The sequence below is a fragment of the Pelophylax lessonae genome, assembly GCF_965119305.1.
Source record: "Pelophylax lessonae genome assembly, chromosome: 12".
NCBI lineage: Eukaryota > Metazoa > Chordata > Amphibia > Anura > Ranidae > Pelophylax > Pelophylax lessonae.
Genome location: NC_138779.1, coordinates 125,810,563 through 125,834,999, shown reverse-complemented (window position 1 = coordinate 125,834,999; position 24,437 = coordinate 125,810,563). Strand labels below are relative to the sequence as shown.

Below are 24,437 nucleotides of genomic sequence, written 5' to 3'. Positions count from 1 at the left end.
TACATTGCAACAACAGTCAATGCATTTCCAGTGCAGGCTCCTACATTGTTTTCCCCCCTTGTCCATATGGAGGTATGGACCTTCTGGTAAACAATGGACTAAAAATGCGATGAGATTACCCCATTTGTGCAGGCCAGCCCCTCTGCCAGATGGGAATTGTAGTCTTCCCACTTACAGATGCCTGCGTGGCTTGCCAGCACAGCTGAGATAAATAAAAAAAAAAAAAAACACCAGTATACTGAAGGGAGAAGCACAACGGGATTCAGGTAAAAGGAAGACGCGTGGGGGGATTCAGGGGTTGCGAACTATGACCATGTTTAATGCTACACTCTAAATATGGGTGTAACATGAAATATATTTGAAAAAGTGGAGTATGCCTTTAGAAGTTAAAAACCCCTGTGCTTTACCCATGCAGCGCAAAACAAGTTCACTTTAATTCCAGCCTCTGCAGCAACTTTTACTCACTGGGAGCGAAGAGACATTGTTGTTCTTCTTGTGACTCACTCCCTTTGCTCCGATGAGATGGTGCTGGTGCTTTGGAACTGGTCACTTAGACACTAGAGCCATACATGAAGCAGGGAAAGTCTCCTTAGACCGTTAGCTCCAACTAGGATTGACTACTTCTATTTGCACCCAGAATGGAATGGCATACGTAGGAGTGATAGGAAGGTAAGTATAAGCTGTCCTGGGGATTTGAAGTGAACCAGTTGATTTAGCATGTATACGCAAAGCACAGGATCACTTTAAAATGTCTTTAATGTTTACTGCAACAATTACTCAACTGAGCTAGTGGACTGCACATACCTATATGTAGCCAAATATTTAAGTACCAATCCTATAACAAGATTATTAATCACAAAAAGCAGTCACTAGCATATTCAAAGACATCTCAGATCCCTATAAACATCCAAAGAACTGTTTGCTCTTCTAGTGTACAGACGGAAAAGATCTTTCTGCTATGTCATTACTTTACACACAAGCATAACAGGGAGATCACACTGCATTCTTTACAGAAGCCATTGTCATTATTTGGTGCCCACAATGAGAAGATAAATAGGTAAGGGCATGGGCATCAAAAAACATCATTAGAGGCACAGTTACCCATCACATACATCTCTGTGCTTTGGTGCAGTTTAAGGGCCTCTGACCTGTAGGATGGTCTTGGCACGGGCAGATCTGAGGTCCAGAACACTTATAACAAGTTATAGTATTATGCCATGTCCTCTGAGCACAACTACTTTCCTCTGCATTGAAGGGTTGACTTACTAAAGGAGTAGAGCATGTTTACTTAGCTTAGTTAATGAAGTGAAACGTTGTACAATTTAAGTACCCAATCATGAATGGATAAATCAACATACTTTCACCTTATTAAATAAGGTAAGTGAAAATTCACTTTGTGAAGGATGTAATCCATGTCAATCATCCAATTGAGTGCAAGATACATCCTGTTTTTTTCCGTACACGTTTGGGTATTCTTTGCAGTGTTTTTTCACTTAACTTTACCTCGTTCACTAAGCTAAGTGAAATTTCACTTCGGAAAGGGAACGTGCTCTGCTCCTTTGGTAAATCAACCCCCATTTGTCAAGTCTTGGGTTTAATGCTGTGACCATGAGCTGTGCTTTCAGAGGGACCTCATCTAGCCTTGTGGACCCAGGATTGCCTGCAACCCTTCACAACCATGGTAGTTACAACATAGATTTAAATCTCATGATACTAACCACCATGAGACAATTTAATATTCAGATATAGTTAAAATGTGCCATCATGACTGCCATTAATACATCAACATATAAAGGATGGCATTGCATAGTGCATTACAATGCGTGATACATAGTACTGATGAGTATGCTCACCCATATATTTGTGTGTGTACATTTAAGGTGAGGCACAGGCATTTAGAATACTGTGCTTAGAATACATTTAGGGTTCTCACCTTCTAAAAAAAAAGCTACCACACATTCAGTCAAGTGCATCTGGATGCACACAAAAACCAAGAATCACAATGACAGTCCCACATTAAACACATAAACTCATAATCATTTTTAAAGTGCTTGGGAATTGTCATTCAGTCAGTCTTCTATATCTGCTGGTTTTATATAGCTAGAATTATGGTTCTGTACAGGCACAGTGCAGAATGAATATTCTATAACATGATTTATATGAATTAAACATAAAAAAAAGCAAACAATAAGACAAACCCCCCTGGCGGGATTGCTGGACATTACCACTTGTAGATAACCAGTATTAGTGATTCTACTTGTAGTCCATGAATGCTGCATCTTGCGGCCCCCTGTGTAACTATCCAGCTTGGCTTTAAACAAGGTCATAAACAAGAATAACATTTCTAACAGCCTCAGATCTCACAAAAGGTAAAAACTACCAACAAAATTTCTCACCCTTGCATTCTACCAAGGTGAATAATTTTATCTGCACTTTTTATCTTCTAGTAAGCATTTTAGATCACTGAACTTGGAGGCTACTCACCCTTAGCACAGCAAAATGTTACATTTGAATTTTCTAAAACACAAAAAAAGGGTCATTGAATCTTACAGATAGTAGGATAGTAGCAATAAGTCAATTTTGGCATTTATGCTTCAGTTTAATAAATGTTTGCTTTTAAGCAAAAAAAAAAAAAAAAAATTCATCTTTTTTTTTAGAATATCCGCAGAGCCGCTGTTGATAGTAGTCTGCATCTATGCCTTTGTATAGGATGATTTTGCCACTTTGGTAGTTGTAAGTGCAGTGCAGTTTGTATGGAAGCATGGAGGACAGGAGCAATGAAAATATTTCATGTCAGTATGTTAATATGTTAATATACATAAATCTTGATCGGAATTATCAACAATGTCCCGGGCAGAAATAAAGATACACTGAAGTCCCCGACATTGTCACTAACCACCAGCTTCACTGTCATTTGCTTACCCTGCAACATGCAGGATAAAATATATTATGGCATAGCAGCCTCTGTATCTGGAATAAAACAAAACCCCTCAAAACACACAAAGAAATTAAAAAAATAACAATTATAAAAAAGCTACAAAGTACCCAGCGATAAATTCCAGTGTTTCAGAGCAAATAATGAAGGAAGGCAGTTTACGTTGTGTTCATTTACAACAAGTTAGCGATGCATGCATCAATAGTGGTGTTTCAAAGTGATAAGCTTTGATATGCTAAGTGATGTGATAATATTGTTTTTGTGAACGTACCTCAAGTGTGGTTTTATTATTTGCATTATGTTTCTCTTCAGTAGTAGGCTCTTGTAATGAGCATCAGTGTCATACTGATAAAGCCAAGAACATTACATGCTATTGGGCGTATAATGGCTATGCTGTACAGTTGGTTAGCCTGCACAATGGTGTTTTCTAAAAGAAAAGCATGCTTTGTGAGTGTCAACTTGTGTAAATGAACTTAAACACTATAACGTAGTCACCCTGTTCATAAGTCGTACAACATAACATGAGGAGGAACTAGAAGTCTGGAAGTTTAACAGTTGGGCATGGGGATTTTGCAGGTGACAATGGCCCTGCAGGTATGAGGCATAAAAAAGATATTATATTCATATATCAAGAGATAAGACATTGCTTTCATTTCTCCCAACAGCTGAAAGTCTTTCTACCATCTCAGAGATAACAGCATGTGCATGTGTCCAACTGCAAAGGTCAGTTTATTTGGCACATCTCTCTTACACGTACCATTCCTTTTTTGAGATGTAAGAACCATCGTTCTGGGCAACCAGATTATCAGGCAGATCTTCAGGTTCATATTGGAACCCTAGAGTTCTATCCTCACCATAGCCACATCGTTCTCCCTCCTCTACTGTGAAATAAGGGCGCTTAGACTCATCATCATACTTTGTGCTCAGTTTACGTCCATCTATACCCTCATCGTCTTCCTCGTCTTCATAGCTGATGCTTCCAACAGGGCCTGGCTTCTTCTCATCGTCAGAATCCTCGGGGTATTGCAAACTCTGTGCCATAGGCGGATGCTGTGCCACACCTGCCTTACTATAACCATTTCCATAGATGTGTTTCTTAGTGTTGTAGTCTCCTTTAAAGGTGTGATGTCTCCTTCGAAGCACCACAAACAGGATAACAGAAACAGCTAGCACTAGCACTGCTCCACCCACTGCCCCTCCAATGATTGCTGCTGAGAACATCGAGGATTCTCTCCGGTCCGTATTGACTGTAGGAGTCGGGGTGAAAGGGAATTCTGGGTAGGAAAAGACAAGGAAAGGGAAAATATCAGGTTTTGGCTGTATGGAAATACCCTTAAGCAGAGACGCAAATTATGGATTAGAGCATGATGAAACCTATTACTGATATTGGATATACAAAAAAAAGGCTAATAATTATGGCATATAAACTAATGCCTGACTCTAGTCAAAAAGTCGTTGTAGTTTTAGATAGAGTATGGTAGAGTTAAAATTCCTTTTAGGGTTTTATTTCTGTCTGTTACCCAACTGGGGATATATTTCCTCACTTCCTGTCCCGCTTATACCTATACAAGAAAAATTACAAGCAGTTGTCAGGATAAGAATGCAAAGACAGCAATAAAAGCATTGTCAGAAGTTCTACCCCAACGTTACTCTACTAAAAATGTATTTCTGTTTTTGTATGTATCCAGTTGGAGAAATTTCCCATTGTGTCCTGTACAGACAGGAAATGGGGTAAAGCTCCCAAACTGGGGCAATGGCAGCTATAAAAAGCTGACAGAGGCTCTAACCCTTCCCAGCTCATTTCAAACTGGACTTTGAAACTTAAATGCAAGATTTATGTATAGTTTAGGCAAATTTAATAGTCTAAGGAATGGCAACATCGTGGGATTTATAGTTTGTGCCAGTTTTATTTTTTGTCCGCTTATGTGTGCACGGGGCATTCTTGTAACTATTGAACTCAGTGGAAATGGCTCTAGTTTGCTGCTGTTGACATAGACAGAATGTGTTGTCCAAGTGAAGCTTACTGTAGATAGGAACATACATTAGGCTCTATACACAAATCTTTAACACAAGAATAAGTATGTTTATTTTAGCCATGTGCCTGTAATTTTCAAATCTCAGTGGACTAAAAGCAGAACTAAATTCCAACTTTCAAAAACTGCAAGCAGGCAGGCTCTTTATTGCAGAAGACACACAATGTTCTTCTTGCTCAAGCCCAGCTCTGTTTACCTTCTCGCCCAGTGCCTGTATGCTGGGACAATTAAACTTCTGCGCAAGTGATGTTGCCCCATGTCGGCCAATGAAGATGGCTGCAGTCTGGCACCCAGAAGAAACCAGGGACATCAGGTTGCTGAAGGAGGGGTAAGCATCATGGAGTTAAAGTGGAACTAAAAGTTAAAGTTAACTGCCTACCCTTAATGGAGGTATGGGTAGACAGCTACAATGGCAGTCTGCAGGAATCTGACACTGCACCCATGAGCTACTGATGGTGGGTGAAATGTTTTATAGGCTCCTAAGAAAAAAAAGATTGTAAATGCACCTTTGTTTTCCTGCAAAAAAATGTGTATTTATTTATTTATTTATTTTAAAGGTGAACTTATCCTTTTAGGCAAAACTAAACTCTCCTATCTTTTTTAGCCAAGGAGGCTGCCATCCTGGCCTCTGTTTGATCTGCAACTGCCATGGTGCTGCACATGTGATCAGTTATGACACCAGCCATTTGATTATTTGACAGTTTGGTAGAGAGTACAAGTAAATGTGACAGTTAGTGCCGGTTGACACTAGTGCGGCTGCGGCGATCGCATGCAATATCGGAGCGCACTGCTCCTTCATTACATGCGATCGGCTGTGCGGTGCAAATTCAGCCATACACTTTGTATGGCTAAATTCGCACTCCACCCGCAGCAAAGTCGCACATGACCCTTTTTTGCAGCCGCATCAGGATCGGATCGCACAGTGGTTCACACTTGTGCGATCCATCCTGTGCGAACTGTAAAGATCGCACTGCGATATGCGATCAAACTGGGGGTGTCGTTAACATTTCATTGACACCCCCAGCGTATCGCATATGGCAGTGTGAACTGCCAAGGGTGTGTTTGCGATGCGGGAACAGGCTGCGAGTTCGCAGCCTTCCCGCATCGCATAAGTGTCAACCGGCACTTATCGTTCTGGAGATTCCAGGAATGTAACTTAAAAAAAAAAAAATATTAATTTATTAGATTTAGTTCCGCTTTATGGTCCACTTTAACTGAAAATATTATGAGAATATCCTTATTCTGGTGTGCTAGCTTTGTGAATTGAGCCTATGGTCCCTGAGCAACAGACAAATCAGCACATTTCTCTTTGAGCTCAATGTACATTAATAATTAATCAAGACAAGTAACAAACCTTTTTCCAGTATATACAGTATATCTTACAGCTCCGGGTTAGTATATATCAAATTTGGCAAAAAACTGGACTGCATAAAAAATTTAAACTCTGCTTAAAAGAAGATATAACATTGAGGGGGAAAAAAACCCAAAAATACTCACCTTACACCCAAGCTTCCAGCATGATCACCTAGGTCAGAGATGACGAACCTTGGCACCCCAGATGTTTTGGAACTACATTTCCCATGATGCTCAACTACACTGCAGAGTGTATGAACATCATTGGAAATGAAGTTCAAAACCATCTGGGGTGCCAAGTTTCCCCATCACTGACCTAGGTGAATGTAATCTCAATCAGCCTTCCCTGGGATCATGGGAAAGCTGTGGATCCCAATACTGCAAGAATATACTCCTACAGTGTAGCTTTCTTCAGCTTTTCCAGGATTCTGTGAGAAGACTGAGTGACATCACTCTTGCCTAGGTGGGGTGTAAGATAAAAATATATTTTTTTCCTATATATATTATTTTTTAAATTTTTTTTAAATTTAAACATTTTATTTTATTTATTTTTTTGTTTTAAATTAGCAACCTGTATTCATGGGCTAGGAAATATTTAAACCTTGCAATTTCATGCAAGGGCCACTTTAGGTGCACTGCAATTCCATAGACAACTGAAAATTGCACAAAGGTAAACTTCTTTCTTTTCTAAAAAAATAATAATTTATCCACTTAGGAGGGTAGCGTGTGCAATAGAATCAAGTCCTATCGAAAAAGCACAAAGAATTGCCTTTAGCTTGGCCATTAAAGCTTCACTAAGCTATTTTTACAATTTGATTCATAAATTATGCTTCAGTAAGGGACCACACATTTCTAATGATCTGACTATTCCCTTAACTTAATTTAATGGATCTAAAAAATTCATTTTTCCTTTAATGATAATCCAACTATTTTCTAAAAAAGAATTGCAATTTTTTTTTCAATGCGTCCCTGCTCAGGTGGAGAAATGGGAAAAGGGAAAAATAAGGAACACATTAGGTTATAAGAAACATGGGAAGGAAGCGGAAAGGACTACATAGATATATTTTATATCAATGAACAGCAATTTATTAGCGGTTGGATGGTGGTACAAGCCACTGGTTGGGGGGAAAAAATGACAAACCCTTCCACCAAGATGGTATCCATTAGGGGTGGAATGATTGTTCACATCCTGTTGGCACAGCTCACATGTAACAATATTATCTTTTACATGGGAAAATATCATTGAACCAGAAAATACAACTGTAGAGAAGTGAGCATGCAGAGTTTACTATTGCTATAAAGTCATGAAAAATAACAAGTTAAACATATATATATCACCAAAATAACAAATATTGCAGTAAAAATACATTAGATTGGCTTTACATATAAAAATTCAGGATCCATTTATATTGCAGAAATCATAAAAACTCATTAGAATTTTTAGTTTAATCACTTGCCGACTACCTAATGTACATGTACTGCGGCAGGTCGGCTCTTTTGCACGAAATCGCGTACCTGTACGTAATTTCGTTCAATAGCCACTAGGGGGCACGCATGCACTTCCGGAGGCGTGGTCACGCGCTGATTGGACAGAGGGGGAGCCAATCAGTGGGTGGTCCCTTGAGACCGTCCCGAAACAGGCAGAACAGTAAACAAGGCAGATCGCCGTTCTGACAGGGCAGAAGATAGAGATCATGTGTTTCTGCTTAGCAGGAAACAAATCTCTGTCTTCCCCTAGTCTGAGCCACCCCTAAATAGTTAGCAAGCACCCCCTAGGGATACATTTAACCCTTTGATCGCCCCTGATGTTAACCTAGTGATCGACAGATATCGGCTGGTATGTTCAGTGTAGTGGGCGAGTGCTTTTACATGTGTGAAGACATTGACCAGTGTGTCTGCTTTGAAGGAACACAGGATCCATGCCTTCTGTACTGACAGAATGGCAATCTACCATGTTAACATGGGAAGATTGCCTTTCTGCCTGTGTACAGAAAGATCAGCGGGTGCCAGCAAACATCAAGTCCACGGGACCCACTGATCAGCACTTGCGCCCGATACCCAGAAGTGCAGGATCATGTATATGTATGTATATATATATATATATATATATATATATATATATATATATACGTGATTCTGCGTAGCGCAGCCATCCTGAAGCATTAAATGTTCTATAGGGTGGTCAGCAAGCGGTTAAGGGGATGGGGTGGTTGGCAAGCAGCAAAAAAACGGCTCAACCGCACATTTTTGCCACCCCTCAACTGCAAGTCTAAATGAGGCCTTACGTTATCGCTGAAGTTTTGCAGAGCTTCTTACATATATGCATATTATTTGCTCATCATCAAGTCCATGGAAAGTAGCGAAAAATGTTAACTGCTCATGTTTAACAAATCTGTTGGGAATTCTCCATGTAAATTGGTAACGATCATTCCCTTTTCTATGGAGGAAGGGACATATCTCTGTGAACTTGCTAATAACTATCCATGATACAGAGGAGACTGCAATGAGTCATAAGTAACCACTAGTTTGTGCACAAGCCAATATCTTTTTAGCAGTTATTCATAGGAAAGCTTTATTTGCTCTGTGCACGCCCTATGTACACTATACTACGGCTGCATTTTACTTTTTATGTGTATAAAGAATTTTTGGGGTATTTTTTATCTACTGTATATAAATCTAACTACGGTAATTAATTAATATTATATATATATATATATATATATATATATATATATATAATATTATTATAATTAATAATAACTATTATAATTAATGAATATTATATATATATTAATATATTATAATTATAATAATTATAAATTATATTAAATTATTATTATAATTATAAATATATATATATATATATTTTTTTTTTTTTATTTATTTATTTATTATATATATCTAATATAATATAAATGTATAGTTATCTCTATAAAGCACTGTGAGCAAGCAGTACATCCCCTGTACAATTTCTGCATAACACTGCACAAATAGGAGAGGAACCATGTCACACGACCTGTCAAAGTCAGATGTAGACTAATGAGAATTTGCAGTTGTTGGAGGTGGAAATTTCTAAAGCCGAGACATATTTTTGAAACTAATAGGTAAAAGTTCTCACATATACAGCTGCAAGCGGAGGGGACGTTTACTACGATGACATCTTTTCCTATGATCACCATGGCTAACAACTGATTGGGACTGACAACGTATGATTAGGAACCACACATGTTGTTTCCAAATACTTTACACATCACCCGGGACTACATGATGAACTCTCTGAGAGTATTTAGCCACAGTGCAAAGCTTAACTGAAAAATGGGAATGTCAGTTGTAAAATGAAAGGTATGTTGCAGGTAAACCAAAATATAAAAATCCCATAAACCAGGGATCCTCAAACTACGGCCCTCCAGCTGTTGCGGAACTACACATCCCATAAGGAATTGTAAAACTCTGACTTTCCCAGACATGACTAGGCATGATGGGAATTGTAGTTCCTGAACAAATGGAGGGCCAAAGTTTGAAGACCCCCTGCCATAAACTAAAGTTTCTTCATAAAAAAAGTTATTCCAAAATTGTCCTGAGCTTGTTATCTGGCCAGATCAGGCACAAAACGACTTCAACAATTGTCTTTAGAAAAAAGTACCTGCTTATATACAGTTTGGCAGCATAGTCCACCTTACACAGGGCTGAAAATGTTTCTGAAACTACAATTTTTATGTTTTTTTTTTTTTTAAGAGGGTATCTAATATTCTCAAGAGACATTTAAAGCCCAACTCCAGGAAATCTAAAAATATCCCTTACAGTTTGGCTATGCCCATACTGCAAGAGTTAGGAGCTCATTAAAGGCAGCCATACATAGATCAAATTTTGGCCGATTCAGCAGGGACTGCATACATTTTGATCCATGTATGGGCAGGCTTATTGTACCCAAGTTGATTGATCAATCAACTTGGGTACAACCACCCTGTGGGACTTTTCTGCATGCAATTACTGCCGGTTGCTATAGCTGCTAGTAGTAATCATTGTAGTTTGCCAGCTGGGAAGGCTCTAAGCACCCCCCCCCCATGGAAAAATACAATAGCGCTACAAGAAGCATTCCACCATACCACCAATGCTGACTGTGATCATGGGGAAATCTAGCGATTCATCCATGGCTTCCTTTAGTCTAGGGTCGAGGAGAAACATTTGTACTAACATGATCCTCCACTCCCCCAGCAGATGGCGCTCTGGTGGTGGATTGTCCCTTGGTGTCATCAGGTCCAGTGCAAGACTTTGGTCTTGATGACGTAAGGACCCTTGGGGTTAAAAGAAGCTGCAGGGAACAGTCTACTTGCTGGGAGGAGCGGAGGACTGCGTAAGTGAATAACCTTTTTTTCTTCCCAAAAGGAGCTGTTAACTATTTCAGTGCAGGCACAGCCTCACTGCAAGGTATTTTTTTAGTTAAAAAATGAACACAAGCGGGCGTCTCATCTAGGTGTAGCAATTTATTTAAAAAAAAGTATAAAAGACAATAAAAATACACTCACTAATTAAAAGTGGACCAAGGCGTATCATAAACCCATATAGACCTCCATAGGATCACAGTGAGGGTGCAGAGCTCTGCAGGCATGTGGCTAAGTGAAGCAGAGTTTCCTATGGTTTGATAAAGGGGCGCTCCTGTCCTCCCTGAAACATGTAGCCACACCCCCCTCCACTTACTGCCTTTATTAACCAGCCGAGAAATGGTGCTGTTTAGAGCCGCAGCCATCTTGCTACCTCTGGAAGCTTATGTTCCAGCATGAAGCCTTACAGCTGGACTTCCATCAAGAACTCTGCTTCGACTAGCCACATAACTGCAGAGCTCTGCAGCCTCGCTGTGATCCTATGGAGGTTTACATGGGTTTATGATAAGCCTTGATCCACTTTTACCTAGTGAGTACATTTTTGTTGTATTTTATACCTTTTTTTTAGCCTTCCTAGCGGTATTCCCGAGTGTGGCTCGGGGTTAAATTTCAGAGCCAAAAGCGGTAACCCCAAGCCACACAAGCCAGAAGCATCGCTGGATCCTGTAAAAGAGGTTTCATACCTTGTCACCAGGATCCAGCGACGTGACGTTCGCAGGGGGGTGGAACCAGCGGCAAATTCAAATGTAAAAACACACTAAACACACTGATACCATTCAAAATAAAATAAAATCACATTAGTTTGCCCCCCAGTGCCCTTTCCTGCAGTTTTACTGTACTTTTTATGTAAATATATATATATATACACAGTATATATATATATATATATATATATATATATACGTATATATATATATACACACACATATATACATATATATATATATATATAATATATATATATATACACGTGTGTGTATATATATATATATATATGCGTAATTCTTGAGAATGAGCAGCGCAAACCAACTGTATACATTATATATATATATATATATATATATATATATATATATATATATAATATATGTATACATCATATATGTATATATATATATATATATATATATATATATATAATATATATAATAAATGTATACAGTTGGTTTGGGCTGCTCATTCACAAGAATTACATGCAAAATAATGGTACCGCTTTCAGCACCTAAAATCCAAAAGAATCATGCCGCCAGGGAGGTTAAAATAAATCGCTACACCTAGATGGAGGTGCCCTCTTGTGTTTGTTTTTTTTATATGTGCATCAGGATCTCAAGACCAAATCTGAGAGGAGCTGCATCCACTTCATCTGGTGTTCCCTGGCCCTCTTATGTGCCCTGGTAAATGACAGTTGGGTTCCAGTCCTTGAGATAGCTTATTCATATTTTTTTAAATGCCTGGAACTGGGCTTTAAATTACAAAATGGTGAAAAGTTTCTAAATAGACAGAAATGCTTATAGGGCAGTGAAATGGAGGTAGACAGGCTCATACGCTCCTTACAAGGGCTTTTCAGCTAGTAACAGGATACTTCACTCTTCAATTCCTATAACAAAGAGCTTTATGTATGACAAGTGTAGGCTTGAGCCGATTTTCTCGCTCCTAGACAGGTTGGGAACAATTTATTTCTACCTGCAATATTTTCATTTCCTTGCAAAGACTTTTGTTCTCACCCTTAGAGAATGAAGGGAACCTATTCATTTGTCATGTGCAGCTGCCAGGGTGGGGTGTAGCTATGAAATGACATGATTAGCTGCTATGCACACTCACATCTTATGTACACAGATATAAATATGGGACAGAATAGGGTAGATGTTACATACCTTGCCCAACTAACAAAAAACACAAGCAGCTTTAAAGCTAAAAATTTAATTGTATCTATTTTAATTTGGTTGCTACCATTTTTAACATCTACCATCCCATTTGCATGCCAGGAGACTAAAAACAATGACAACTTTGGAAAAATATAGACTGTAAGAGGCTTGCTAACCATTATTTGCTTCAACATAATATAGAATGCCCTGTCTTAGCTGTGCCTGGGCAGATGCTGATGTTTCGCTCTTCTGGTTACACATACAGTATGTATGATCCTTATATTCCTTCAAGGATATCCCCAAGGAGATGAACGTCATTATGATTTGCAGCATTAAAGCAAACTCGCCAATGCAGAGCAAAGCAACATTCTTGATTTAATGCCCGCTCCCAAAGAAAAACATACTTGCCTTTTTTTTTTTAATTCCCCCTGCTTTGTTGAGCTGCAGGGAGCAAATAAAAAAATCTGATACTTCCAGGTATGGCCATGCATAGATTAAGGAAGCCTAACATGCAGGAAGCCTAACTCTGGGTATGGCCATGCGTAGACCTCAGCCCTGTGTAAGCTGCAACCAAGGTAAGCTTATACAGGGGATTTTCTTTGGTCTTTGTGGCCAAACATAGCAGCAGGGCAGTGGAAGAGATTTGTTTGTTCTATTTTATTGCCATAGGCAAGTTTTAAAGCTTTTTGCCCTGGGCTTGCTTTGTGCAATCCCGTTATTGCTTACAAGTCCTACTTGTTAGTTGATCTTTTTTAAGACATGTTTACGGATTACACTATGGGGGCATATGCTTTTTGATTTTTCATCATGCTGATCAATCAACTTCTGACCGGATACCAGGAGACTTAACATGCACAGTTGACCATACTATATGATGGTCCACATGATCCAGTAAGAGGCTTCAGAACTTGGTGTCATCTGGTGGTGGAAGCTTTGCAAATTCATAGATGTGGGGACACTAGTGGATGACGTGATTTGTGGATAATCTGCCCTCCCCCTTCTATTGAACTTTTTGTGGTGCACAGTATTTCCGTATGAAGCCCTTTTTTATGGACCTTGAAGGACTTTTAGTTTATTTAGTGTTAATTTTTTCAATCACATTTTTTTCACTTCATAAGTTTGATATCATTATGTTTATTGAGTTGTGAAAACATAGATAAAATTAAACATAACACTGATTTTCATTTATTAGCGTTGCTTTGTTACAGTGAAAGAGATTAGAAAAGGTAAGGATGTGCAGCTGGGGGAACTGGGCACTAAAGTTGGCATGTAGCTTTGCTCTGTATAGTTCTGTTGCTGGATTTGGAATATCCATACATCATTCACAAAACTAAAAAACTTTACAGTTCCCCTTACAACACTTTCCACCATCATTAGTATGACAGATCATTTACAAACCATTTCTCCAAAGTAGACCTTCCCTTCCCAAGTCAGTAGCAATATAATATTTAATGTCAATAACAGTGATGTCATAACCTTATGCATATTACATGTTAGTGAATACATTTTTAAAATCATTTTATGAACATTTAACATGCAGATGCACCCAAGACATTATCCTGGTTTAATTACTTTATTACTTTGCAAATCACTTGAAATGGCTTGCAATGGTCATTTAACAGACTCTAAATCCAAGTAGTCTTTGACAGATACAAACTGATGAAATTATGTACAATTAGATTGGCAGGAAACAATTCAATTATTAAATACTGTCCCATCCATAAAACATTAAGAAACAAAATCAATGCCAGAAAGACACTTACCTTAAAGCCTCCCTAATTTAAAAGAATAATGTAACTAATGTTGCAATCAAAAAGCAAAGGCATGAGTGACAAGCAGGCTTATTATTTACAAGAAAGATAACTAAGCAGAAAGGAAACATTTTAGAAAACGTTATTTAAATATTAAAGGCGAAGTCCATATTTTGCAAAAAAAATAAAAAAAATTAACACATATTTGCAGAAAAAATGTGCATTTTCTATTTTTTTGCAAATGAACCTGACAAACATTGCAACCATGGTCAGTAGAGGGTGCAATGCCAGGCTCCTGCAGATTCTTCCTGCAGCTTTCTGTCCATACTGAGGAAGTCAGTATGCGAGTCAATGCCTTTAACCTGCCCAGCTTCCTATTGATCTGTTGGCCGTAACTTCCGGTGACCTCATCCGTGCATCAATTCCGGTCATCGCGGAAGATCCGGCGATCCGGCGAATGGAGGATAACCCGACTCTGGGTCTGTGTAGTGGCCGCACACAGTACCCGTTCAGCCAGGGATCATCACAGTGACATATTGGGCCACATAGGATCGTTTTCCTCCACTTGGCACCATCTGATGTTATGGGATTTCCCTTTCTTCACCATCAGGGAATCCCACAGCACTTCAAGGAGATTCGGGAGCTCCGGGACTGGTTTGGCAGATTTTATATGCTTATTTTTACCATTTGATTTCAATAAATTGTTATGATCATCCAGAGACACTCTCCAGTTTGTCATCCATATAGCCAAGTTCTATACATATACCAGAGAGCGCCACCCTTCTTTTTTAGTATAAACAGTTTGTGACATCATCCCATGTTAAGGGTCTGGCAGCCTTGGTATAGAAAGATAACAATTGGTCACCGCCATGGTATCACAGTATTTGGGTTTATGATTGTCCAGGGATTTGTCTGAAGGATTAGTGCCTGGACTTTTTTCTGTATGAAAATAAATGTTGCTACAAAAATGGGCTTATAATACTAGTTGTCATCAGCTAACTTTTAGTGCCTTTGGGAAAATTGTTGCACCACCTATCAACTGTAGCCAGTAATCATGACTCACTAAATTCTCCAGATGTCTTCATTATAAAGAATCCAGCAGGCCTCTTAATTTGACTTTGTAATAAGCATAACAGAAAGGGAGAGGCAGACCTGGGAACGTAGACAAAGAGCTCAGCACCAGAATCCCTTTCATATACAAGAATCCAATCAGATAATTCAATTTGTCAGCATCCACCAAAACAGAGATAACAATTTTGAGTGGACTAATCCTTTAAATTCACTTTCTCTGTGACTTTCCTCAAACCAAAAGCTATTCTCAAATATCTAATACAATGCCATCTATAAAAAAACATTTTTTTATTGAATTTTCAATATTTATCAAAAGGAACACGGGTACAAAATAGTTTAGGTAGCAAGACAACTGGCTCATATGCATACAAAAATCTCTGTATACACAGATCAAGATTCTTCAATCCGTACAAAACTGTTACAAGGTTTACAAAAAAGTACCAAAAAGCAAGAACCATAGACAGGTGAGGTTATTAGGAGCATGAAAAACACAGCAGGACAAATATCAGTAAAGAGCATCATATAGAAGGTTAGTGAGAAAGCATAAGATCATCAGGGAACCTATGAGAAAGGAGCAAGACCATACTGGGATTGGTTCATAACATACCTTGTTATATTGTGGTAGGGTTTATTGGTTGAACTAGATGGACTTGTATCTTTTTTCAACCTGACTAACTAGGTAACTATGTATCCCACATGGTAGATAATTTATTCTCCTGATGTCAGCTATAATAATTCAATCGCTGAGTTTGAGATGGCGGGTCAGTAGATAGCCAACACAGCGGAACGGCTCTCTTAGCAGCTAATAAAATGTTGGCGATCAGTCTTTTAAGACATTTATTAATGCCCTGGATAGGAAGGCCTAGCAAGTAACGGACAGGGTCGAATGGGAAGGACGTGTCAAATATCCATTGGAGCATCGATATTACTATAGCCCAAAAGGGTTGGATGCGTAACCATTGCCAAAAAAACATGATCATTTGAGCCTATTTTCAGCATTGCCTGTAAAGTAATTAGTTATGGTTGTGGAGAACCTCCGATGTTTTTTTTTTTTTACCAGATAATCATTATTTTGTAAGTAGTCTCTCTCTGATCAATTCAATGTGAGGTCTCAGAGGCAAACTCCCATATCTTTTCTCAGTGGGCTAAAGGGATAGAGCACTGGAGGTGCCCATTTTCGCATATACAATATGAGAATTCTCAAAGAGTGGGGCTGCTTCATGAAGAAAATTTAAGAAATTATAAATGTAATAAAAACATAATGAAATAGTTACTTACTGCCAATAAGATAAAACATATATAATCCAATGTTATCAATAAGACCCCTCTCATTTCTCTCTTACCTGTAACGTTAACATCTACTTGTCCAGTCTGGCTTCCAATATCATTTCTGGCCTCACAGATGTATGTTCCAGAGAAGGAGTAGGTAACCGGTCCACGGAAAAACAGAGTGTTATTGTTCACTTCTGCACTGTCTGGAAGCGACCCATTAGCCCTGTATTGAGTTTGATCAAAGAATTTATCATTTTGACTTCTAAATAAACAGCAAGATCAGATTACACCCAATACCTACAATCATTGAGAAAAAGAAACATTTACTGGATTCCCAAGTTTGATACCCACCATAGCATTTGTGAATCTAAGCAAAGACTGCATGCTCTGTATATTGGATTTATGTATAATAAATGGGCAATCAAGCAGTGAATGTGATACTATCCTAATGGCCCACATAGAAAGTAAAATTTGCAATAAGTTGTTCTCGGCCTTGGATTTGGAACTAAAATCTAAAAATAAAGTGACCCCACAAACCCATAGACCCCCAACAGTACTTGAGCCTATACTTACCCTAACTCCCTTAAAAATATATCAAAACTTGCATATAACATCTGGTCAACCGCCTCAACCCACCTTACCCTTCCAATGTTATCTGTACATATCATTACAGACCTCATATCTGTGAGACACCTCTTCTAATTGAAAAACAAGAAAAAAGAAGTCGCATAGAAGGCTCAAACATGGGCATGCGGTGGATAAGATGGGTAAGTACTTTATTGAAGCATGATAAAATGGCAAAGGCAAAACATTAAGACAAATTACAAGATGCAAAAGGCACAAAGATACTGGATAAAATCAAACAAAGAAGGGGTCCCATCTCACAGAGGAGACGCAAGTCACACCCACAGGGAAAGCTCCACCCACCACCCAATCCAAACACGTGCCACAATGATGACCCACCAGTCCCAGACTATTGCCCAAGGCCCACTACCAAACCTCTGCTAATTGCCATGGCCTATACTAGGTCAAATGGTATTTCTATCCTCCACTGTACTGGTGGACTAAGTGTACGCATGTATGGCCTTATGCCTTTAAAAAGAAACCATCAATAGTCCCTTAAAGAAAAGTCATCTCTTTACAAGCCTGCAAGTAGACAAATCTTCCATCACAACCTTTGGAAAAATGTGTATATGTAATGCTGTGTAGCCTGCCAATGTAGAGGAGAATTAAACCGACTATGAATAGAATGAGGATGGCCAAGGGGCAGGTGAAAACACATTGAGGGGAATTAAATAAAGCTGCTGCGCCACTTTTCTGGTGTTAATCCCTCTTGTTAATGTAATGTGCCAAATTCATGAAGCATTTGCAAGACTTTTGGTTCCGACAGTGACTCGTGCCCCAAACTCAGGTAGTTCTGAAAGTGCTACTAAACCAACAGCAGTAAAAATCAGTCCGTATATGCAGTAAAGCATGCTTGTTATACTCACTGTGGAACCTAAGGGGTCTGTACTGTTCAAAAAGTCTGTGGGATCTAGGCTTTTCTGATCCTCCCCTTCTTCCACTGCCCCCTGATAATTTTCCTGATAATACATGGAGTCTATGGAGTCAGGCTGCACATGCTCAGTTTGGTGTGTATTTGCTAGACAGGGTTTTTTTTTTAGGAAAGTGCATGTGATCAGCATAGGGCCAATCAGCACTGTCCAGACAGAGGGTCAGGGGTCCTGCAGCCTCAAACGACAGTCAGAAAATGGCTACAAGTTTTAACCAGCGCATGGCTGGACACTGATAAAAGTCACAAGACTGCTATATACTGCTGATGAGAAAAGGTATTTGTTCATTTATATTTACTAAAATACTTCCATTTCCATGTTATGTGCACTGTGGGAGACCAGATATAGTGAATGCAGGCTCCTGGGTTTAGTAACTCTTTAAATGTGCTGCTTTACATCGTGCATTAATCAGGGCCGGTGCTACCACTAGGCGAACTAGGCAACCGCTTAGGGCGCACTACCACCTAGGGCGCAGCCAAGGCCATTGTCACATTCTTTTTCTCTCAACTCTTCTTCCCATGTGGATGTCACCTCTAGAGAGGGGGGCAGGGTGTACAGAGAGGGAGTGTAGGATTAAAGGGGGCCAGTGTGTATAGGAAGGGGGGTATAGGGTTATAGGGGGACAGTGTGTATAGGAAGGGGGTGTAGGGTTAAAGGGGGGCAGTGTGTATAGGAAGGAGGGCAGTGTGTGTAGGGTTAAAGGGGGGCAGTGTATAGGAAGGGGGTGATGGGTTAAAGGGGAGCAGTGTGTATAGGAAGGGGCAGTGTGTATAGGAAGGGGGTGTAGGGTTAAAGGGAGGCAGTGTGTATAGGAAGGGGGTGTAGGGTTAAAGGAGGGCAGTGTGTATAGGAAGGGGGATGTAGGGATAAAGGGGGACAGTGTATATAGGAAGAGGGTGTAGGGTTAAAGGGTGGCAGTGTGTATAGGAAGGGGGGAGTAGGAATAAAGTGGGACAGTGTGTATAGGAAGGGGGTGTATGTTTAAAGGGGGGCAGTGTGTACAGGAATGGGGATGTAGGGTAAAGGGGGTCAGTGTGTATAGGAAGGGGGTGTAGGGTTAAAGGGGGGCAGTGTGTATAGTAAGGGGGTGTAGGGTTAAAGGGGGGCAGTGTGTATAGGAAGGGGGACAGTGTGTATAAGAAGGGGGTGTAGGTTTAAAGGGGATGTTGCATTAAAGGGGGCAGTGTGTGTAGGAAGGGGGGTGTAGAATTAAAGGGGGCAGTGTATACAGTAAGGAGAGTGCAGGGTTCAAAGGGAGGGGGCATTATGTGCAGGAAAGGGGGGCAATGTGTACAGTTTTTTTTTCTTTTGAGGGGGGGGGGGTGCAAGTAGCTGGTCTTTCCTAGGGCGCAAAATAGTCTAGCACCGGCCCTGGCAGTAATGAATGAAAATTCTAAATAAAATACCAACAGTTGTATCTTCTGAAAGTGGACTCTCCTTTCCCACACAGAGAGCAACTGGCGCAGACAGATTTTGCAAAAGTGTCTTGCATGAATTCTAAAAGTGGCACAGCATGCAGCAAATTCAAGTACAAGTTCTAGACAGGTACATGGGCACATGCTGCACCACTTTTAGAACACATGAAAGACACTTTTACAAAATCTGTCCATGCCAGTCTATATAAATTCAAGGAAACATGTATATTCTAATGCTGGCCCTACACTAGCCGAAAAATCGTTTGAAAATCTATCTTTTGGTCCGTTCGTTCGTTTTTCGTCCAGTTAATGGGCACAAATAGAAAATCGGTTTCTTTTAAGAACTGAAAATTAGAAGGAATAGTTTGGAAAATTCTGCCGAATGAACGATAAATTTAAAGGTTAATGTGTTTCTCGCCCGACCTGTTTGCACTAGGCATATGCGACAAAATGAACAAAAAACTGATTCATTTATGTCCATTGAATGATTTATCATTCGAAATTCGGTCATTACATGATGGCACGATCGTCTGCTCTTACGACCGATTTTTCGTTTTTCGTAAATGAGTTTGAACGATTTTTTGGCTAGTGTATGGCCAGCTTAATTCTTTTATACTAGGGCCCACTGACACTATGTGTTGCATTAACATTCAAGCAATTATGTGATGCTGTATTGTGTGTTAAGTTGCACACTGATTTCTGAATTGTCTGACAGCAGATTTAAACCCACAAAAAACCCACAAAAAAAAAAAAAAAAAAGATCCGACCCTATTTTTTTATGCAGCACACCATGAGGTACAGCATGTGTCCTATTGTGTGCTGCAGTGTGTGTCCATTTCTATATTAGCTCGCTGTTATGCTTTTAAAATGAATCACACTGCAACACACCATGGTCCATTTAATGCAGTATCATGAGGTAGGATGCATGCAGAAAAAATGTAACCCCTAAAACGAAAGGCTCGTACACACTATAAGAAAATCGGGTGAACATTTTCATCCAAAGAATTTTCGTACGATTTTCGTATATTGTGTACAGATTTTTCTACAGCCGATTCTGAATTTTCGTACAAAAATTCTCAAAGGGACAAACACCAAAATTTTTTTTGTATGGGAAAAAACAATTGATTTTCGTTTAATGTGTACCATTTTCGTACGATTTTTGTACAAGAAAAATCAGAAAAGAAAAGATTGTGCGTGATCAGAAACAATAAACAACAAAAAAAAGCCTTTGTTGTAAAAGAATTTTCGTACAAATTTTCGTTCATCGTTTCCGATTTGATGTGAAACAACGAGGAAAATTGGACGATCGTTCACCCGATTTTCTTATAGTGTGTACCCCACTTAAGACTGGAACCAAAAAACTACCTGAACTCTGCACCAAATATAAGCAGCACTGGGTGGTGGGTCCCAAAAGCCAAAAAAGGGAAAGCCTACATAGAGGCAGCTTGGAGTTCTGGACGCTAAAGATTCAAGATGTAAGAATTTTAATGCTAAGCAAATATTAAAAGCCATAGTTGCATAATATTCATTTCAATGTATTGATTACCAATATTTGAAAAGTTTGTGTTATTTCCAACTTGTTAACCTACCTGTATAATTGTCTCCTAAGCACAACTTTTTTTTTTAGGAAACCTTAACTTTCAACAAGCTGTAGGCTATTAGATTTACTCTAGGCGTCTATATTAAGACAATTTTTAAACAGTGTCATATAATAAGTGATGACACAGCTAGCATTTGTTGTTTGACACGGGCTAAAAAAGGACATGCGGGAAAGTTCTAGTAACGCTCTAATGGCTCTTTATAGAACATTGTTCAACTAATACCAGTTAGAAACAGATTGACTGTTTAGATTTTTAGAGTTTTACAGCATTTCAAATACTCACTTTCATTTTTCAAGTACGGTGTATACAAATTACAGATGCAATAGATAACAGTTCATTGCCTAACTGCAAAGAGTGGCAACCTAAGGGGCATTTCATGGTTTGTGGTAGAGGCCAATTTCTGAATAAATATTCTACAGCACATTTTTTGTGTTTATGTCAAACAGTGCCCTAAAGCATTGCATCTAGTGAAACTATAAAGAAACATGCTTGCTTTATAGAGAACCCAGCAGCAATCTTTCCTTAATTTCCCTTTACTCCACCACCACTCCATTAAGCCATCAGGGGCACTTATAAAGTGCTGATGCTTGGTGACTGGTGGCACAGGCACTACCGCTGTCACAAGATGCAGGAAGAGAGTCAATAGCCCTGTGAAGGTTCACAGTCATGTCTTGAAACTTTACAGAGGGCATCTTCTCTAAAGCAGAGCAGGGAAAGTGATGGGAAGTAAGTACAAGTAATATAGAAGTATAGTGGGTGGAATTAGAGAGACCCTGTTGCTTTTTCCCTTTAACAAGATAAAATCTACATGATAATAATTTAAAACTGAGGTATATTAAAAGGTATTAAAAAAAAAACTAAAATAAAAAAATTGGAAAACATAGAAAAATACTATCCATAAAATGCAGCTATAGTGGTACTTACATTCTCCATCGATATGAGAATGGAGGAGGATTAGAGTCTGCTTTGCACGTCAGTTTCACATCAGCACGCTTAACATACCAGTTTCCATCAAATCCTTCAATTGACACTTGAGGCGCAACTAGAGGAAGGTCACAAAAGAAAGCACCATGTGAAAAGGAAAAATTGATCAATTGTAAAATGAAACACAGAGAAAAATAAATATACTAAAAGCACATGGTTCAGTATTTGCAAGTCTCTCGCTATTCAATATATATTTAGTGGCCTAATATACTAGGCTAGATGGAATGCTTGCAGGGAATGCTGCTCTGCTAGCAATTTGATGCTTTCTTATACGTGAATATGATACACGGCACACATGCATATTTGTTTCATGATTGCCTCCAATCAGAATGGTCCAAGTACTCTCAAACTTGACCCATAGCCTACAGGGGTGATCAGTTAAGATAAAATAAAGTGAAAATTTCACAGTTCAAGGCTTTTTATAAAAATGTTTGTAAGAGAGATATAACCTTTAAAAACATATAAACTATAATCTTTCTTTATTTCATTTTTAGCAAACAGATCTTGTAAATCTTTGTGCCTGAAGAACAGTCCTTATTGCCTTGGTGCCCACCTCTGTCTTAGGCACATTTACTTGACTTGAGTTAAATAAAAGCTTTTTTGACAAATTAATGGGTCATGTGTTACTTTCAATCAATCATACTGTTGCTGCATAATTGGGAAATGATATTACTATATCGATTACCACCTATTGGTGGGTGGAATGGGGAAAGATGGGGCAAGAGCTATGGCAGAGGATAAGGTTCCCATGTTACAAACAAACAATGGAAATGGTACTATTTGTACTAAAATAAAAAATATGCAAAAAAAGTGTGCAAAATGTGACAATGGATTAAAGTGTTTGTTCACCAATGCCAGAAGTCTACCAAGCAAAATAGGTGAGTTGGAAGCTCTGGTGCACTAGGAGAGCTATGATTTAATTGGTATTGCTGAATCTTGGCTTCATTCTTCACATGATTGGGCTATTAATATTTCTGGCTATGCTCTCTTTTGGAAAGACAGGGTAAAACGGAGGGGTGGTGATGTCTGTCTCTATGTGAGAAGTGAACTCAAAGTGAGTGTGAAAGAGGACCTAGTTGATGGAGAGTGTGATGAGTCTGTTATAGACCTCCCAGTATTGATGAGGAGGTGGAGACTCCTTGCACTGATGAAAGGACTGCAAGGGCTGGGACAGTGATAATAATGGGGGATTTTACCCAGACAATGACTGGAGTAATGGCACTGCTGGAACAGTTAAAGATCAAAACTGTATAAACCTATAACAAGACAATTTTTTGGTGCAGTTTATTGAGGCCCCGACTAGACTGCTCTGCTGGACCTGGTAATCTCAAACCATGCAGAGCTTATGACCAAGATTCATATACAAGAACATCTGGGTAGCAGTGACCATAATATAATTTAATTTAATGTTAGCTGTAAGCAACAAGCGCATACAGGAAATATAAAAACACTTAACTTTAAGAGAGCAAATTTTCCAAGGATGAGGACTGCTCTCCAAGACTTAGACTGGGATGAAATATTGGCATTGATTAACACAGAACAGAAATGGGAACTTTTCAAAGAAACTGTATGTGAACTCACTGCAAAGGATATTCCCACGGGCAATAAGTTTAAAAGGCTAAAGATAAAACCTATGTGGCTCACAGCCAAAGTTAAAAAAACTATAAATAATGAAAAAGTGCTTTTAAAAAAATTAAACATGAAGGAACACTATCATTGTTTAATAGTTACAAAGAATATAACAGAATATGTAAAAAGGAAATCAAGGACACGAAATTTCAAAAGGAAAAACAGATTGCAAAAGATAGTAGGACAAACTCCTAAAAAATTATTCAAATATAATAATAGTAAAAAGGTCAGGTCTGAGCATGTAGGCCCTTTACAAAATAATCTGGAGTGGGTGACTAGGGACAAAGAGAAGGCAAATATATTAAATACTTTCTTTAGCTCTGTGTATAAAAAGGAGCATGGAGAAGCTCATGACCATAATGAGGATGGTATTGACACAGCCCTAAATGATCCACAATGGCTCAAAAGTGATATGGTCCAGAAATATTTAGACAAAGATTGATAAAGCATCTGGACCTGATGGCATCCACCCACGCATCCTAAAAGAATTGAGCTCTGTCATTTCAAAGCCTTTGTTTCTAATTTTTAGGGGCTCGTTAAGGACTGGAATAGTACCCCTGGATTGGCGTAGGGCCAATGCGGTGCTTATATTT

The 24,437-nt window shown here is 39.0% G+C and overlaps 1 protein-coding gene across 1 annotated transcript in view; it reads right to left on the bottom strand.

The window, feature by feature from the left end:
- Positions 1–3,468: 3,468 nt before the first annotated feature.
- LOC309568770 (nectin-1-like) overlaps positions 3,469–24,437 on the bottom strand; it is a 204,872-nt gene continuing 183,903 nt past the window's right edge. The window contains exons 4-6 of the mRNA XM_082274550.1: positions 22,156–22,273; positions 16,734–16,885; positions 3,469–4,209 (exon numbers count right to left, since the gene is read on the bottom strand). Coding sequence (XP_082130676.1) covers positions 3,683–4,209; positions 16,734–16,885; positions 22,156–22,273 — 797 coding nt within the window. The 3' untranslated portion in view covers positions 3,469–3,682. The remainder of the gene's footprint in view (positions 4,210–16,733; positions 16,886–22,155; positions 22,274–24,437) is intronic.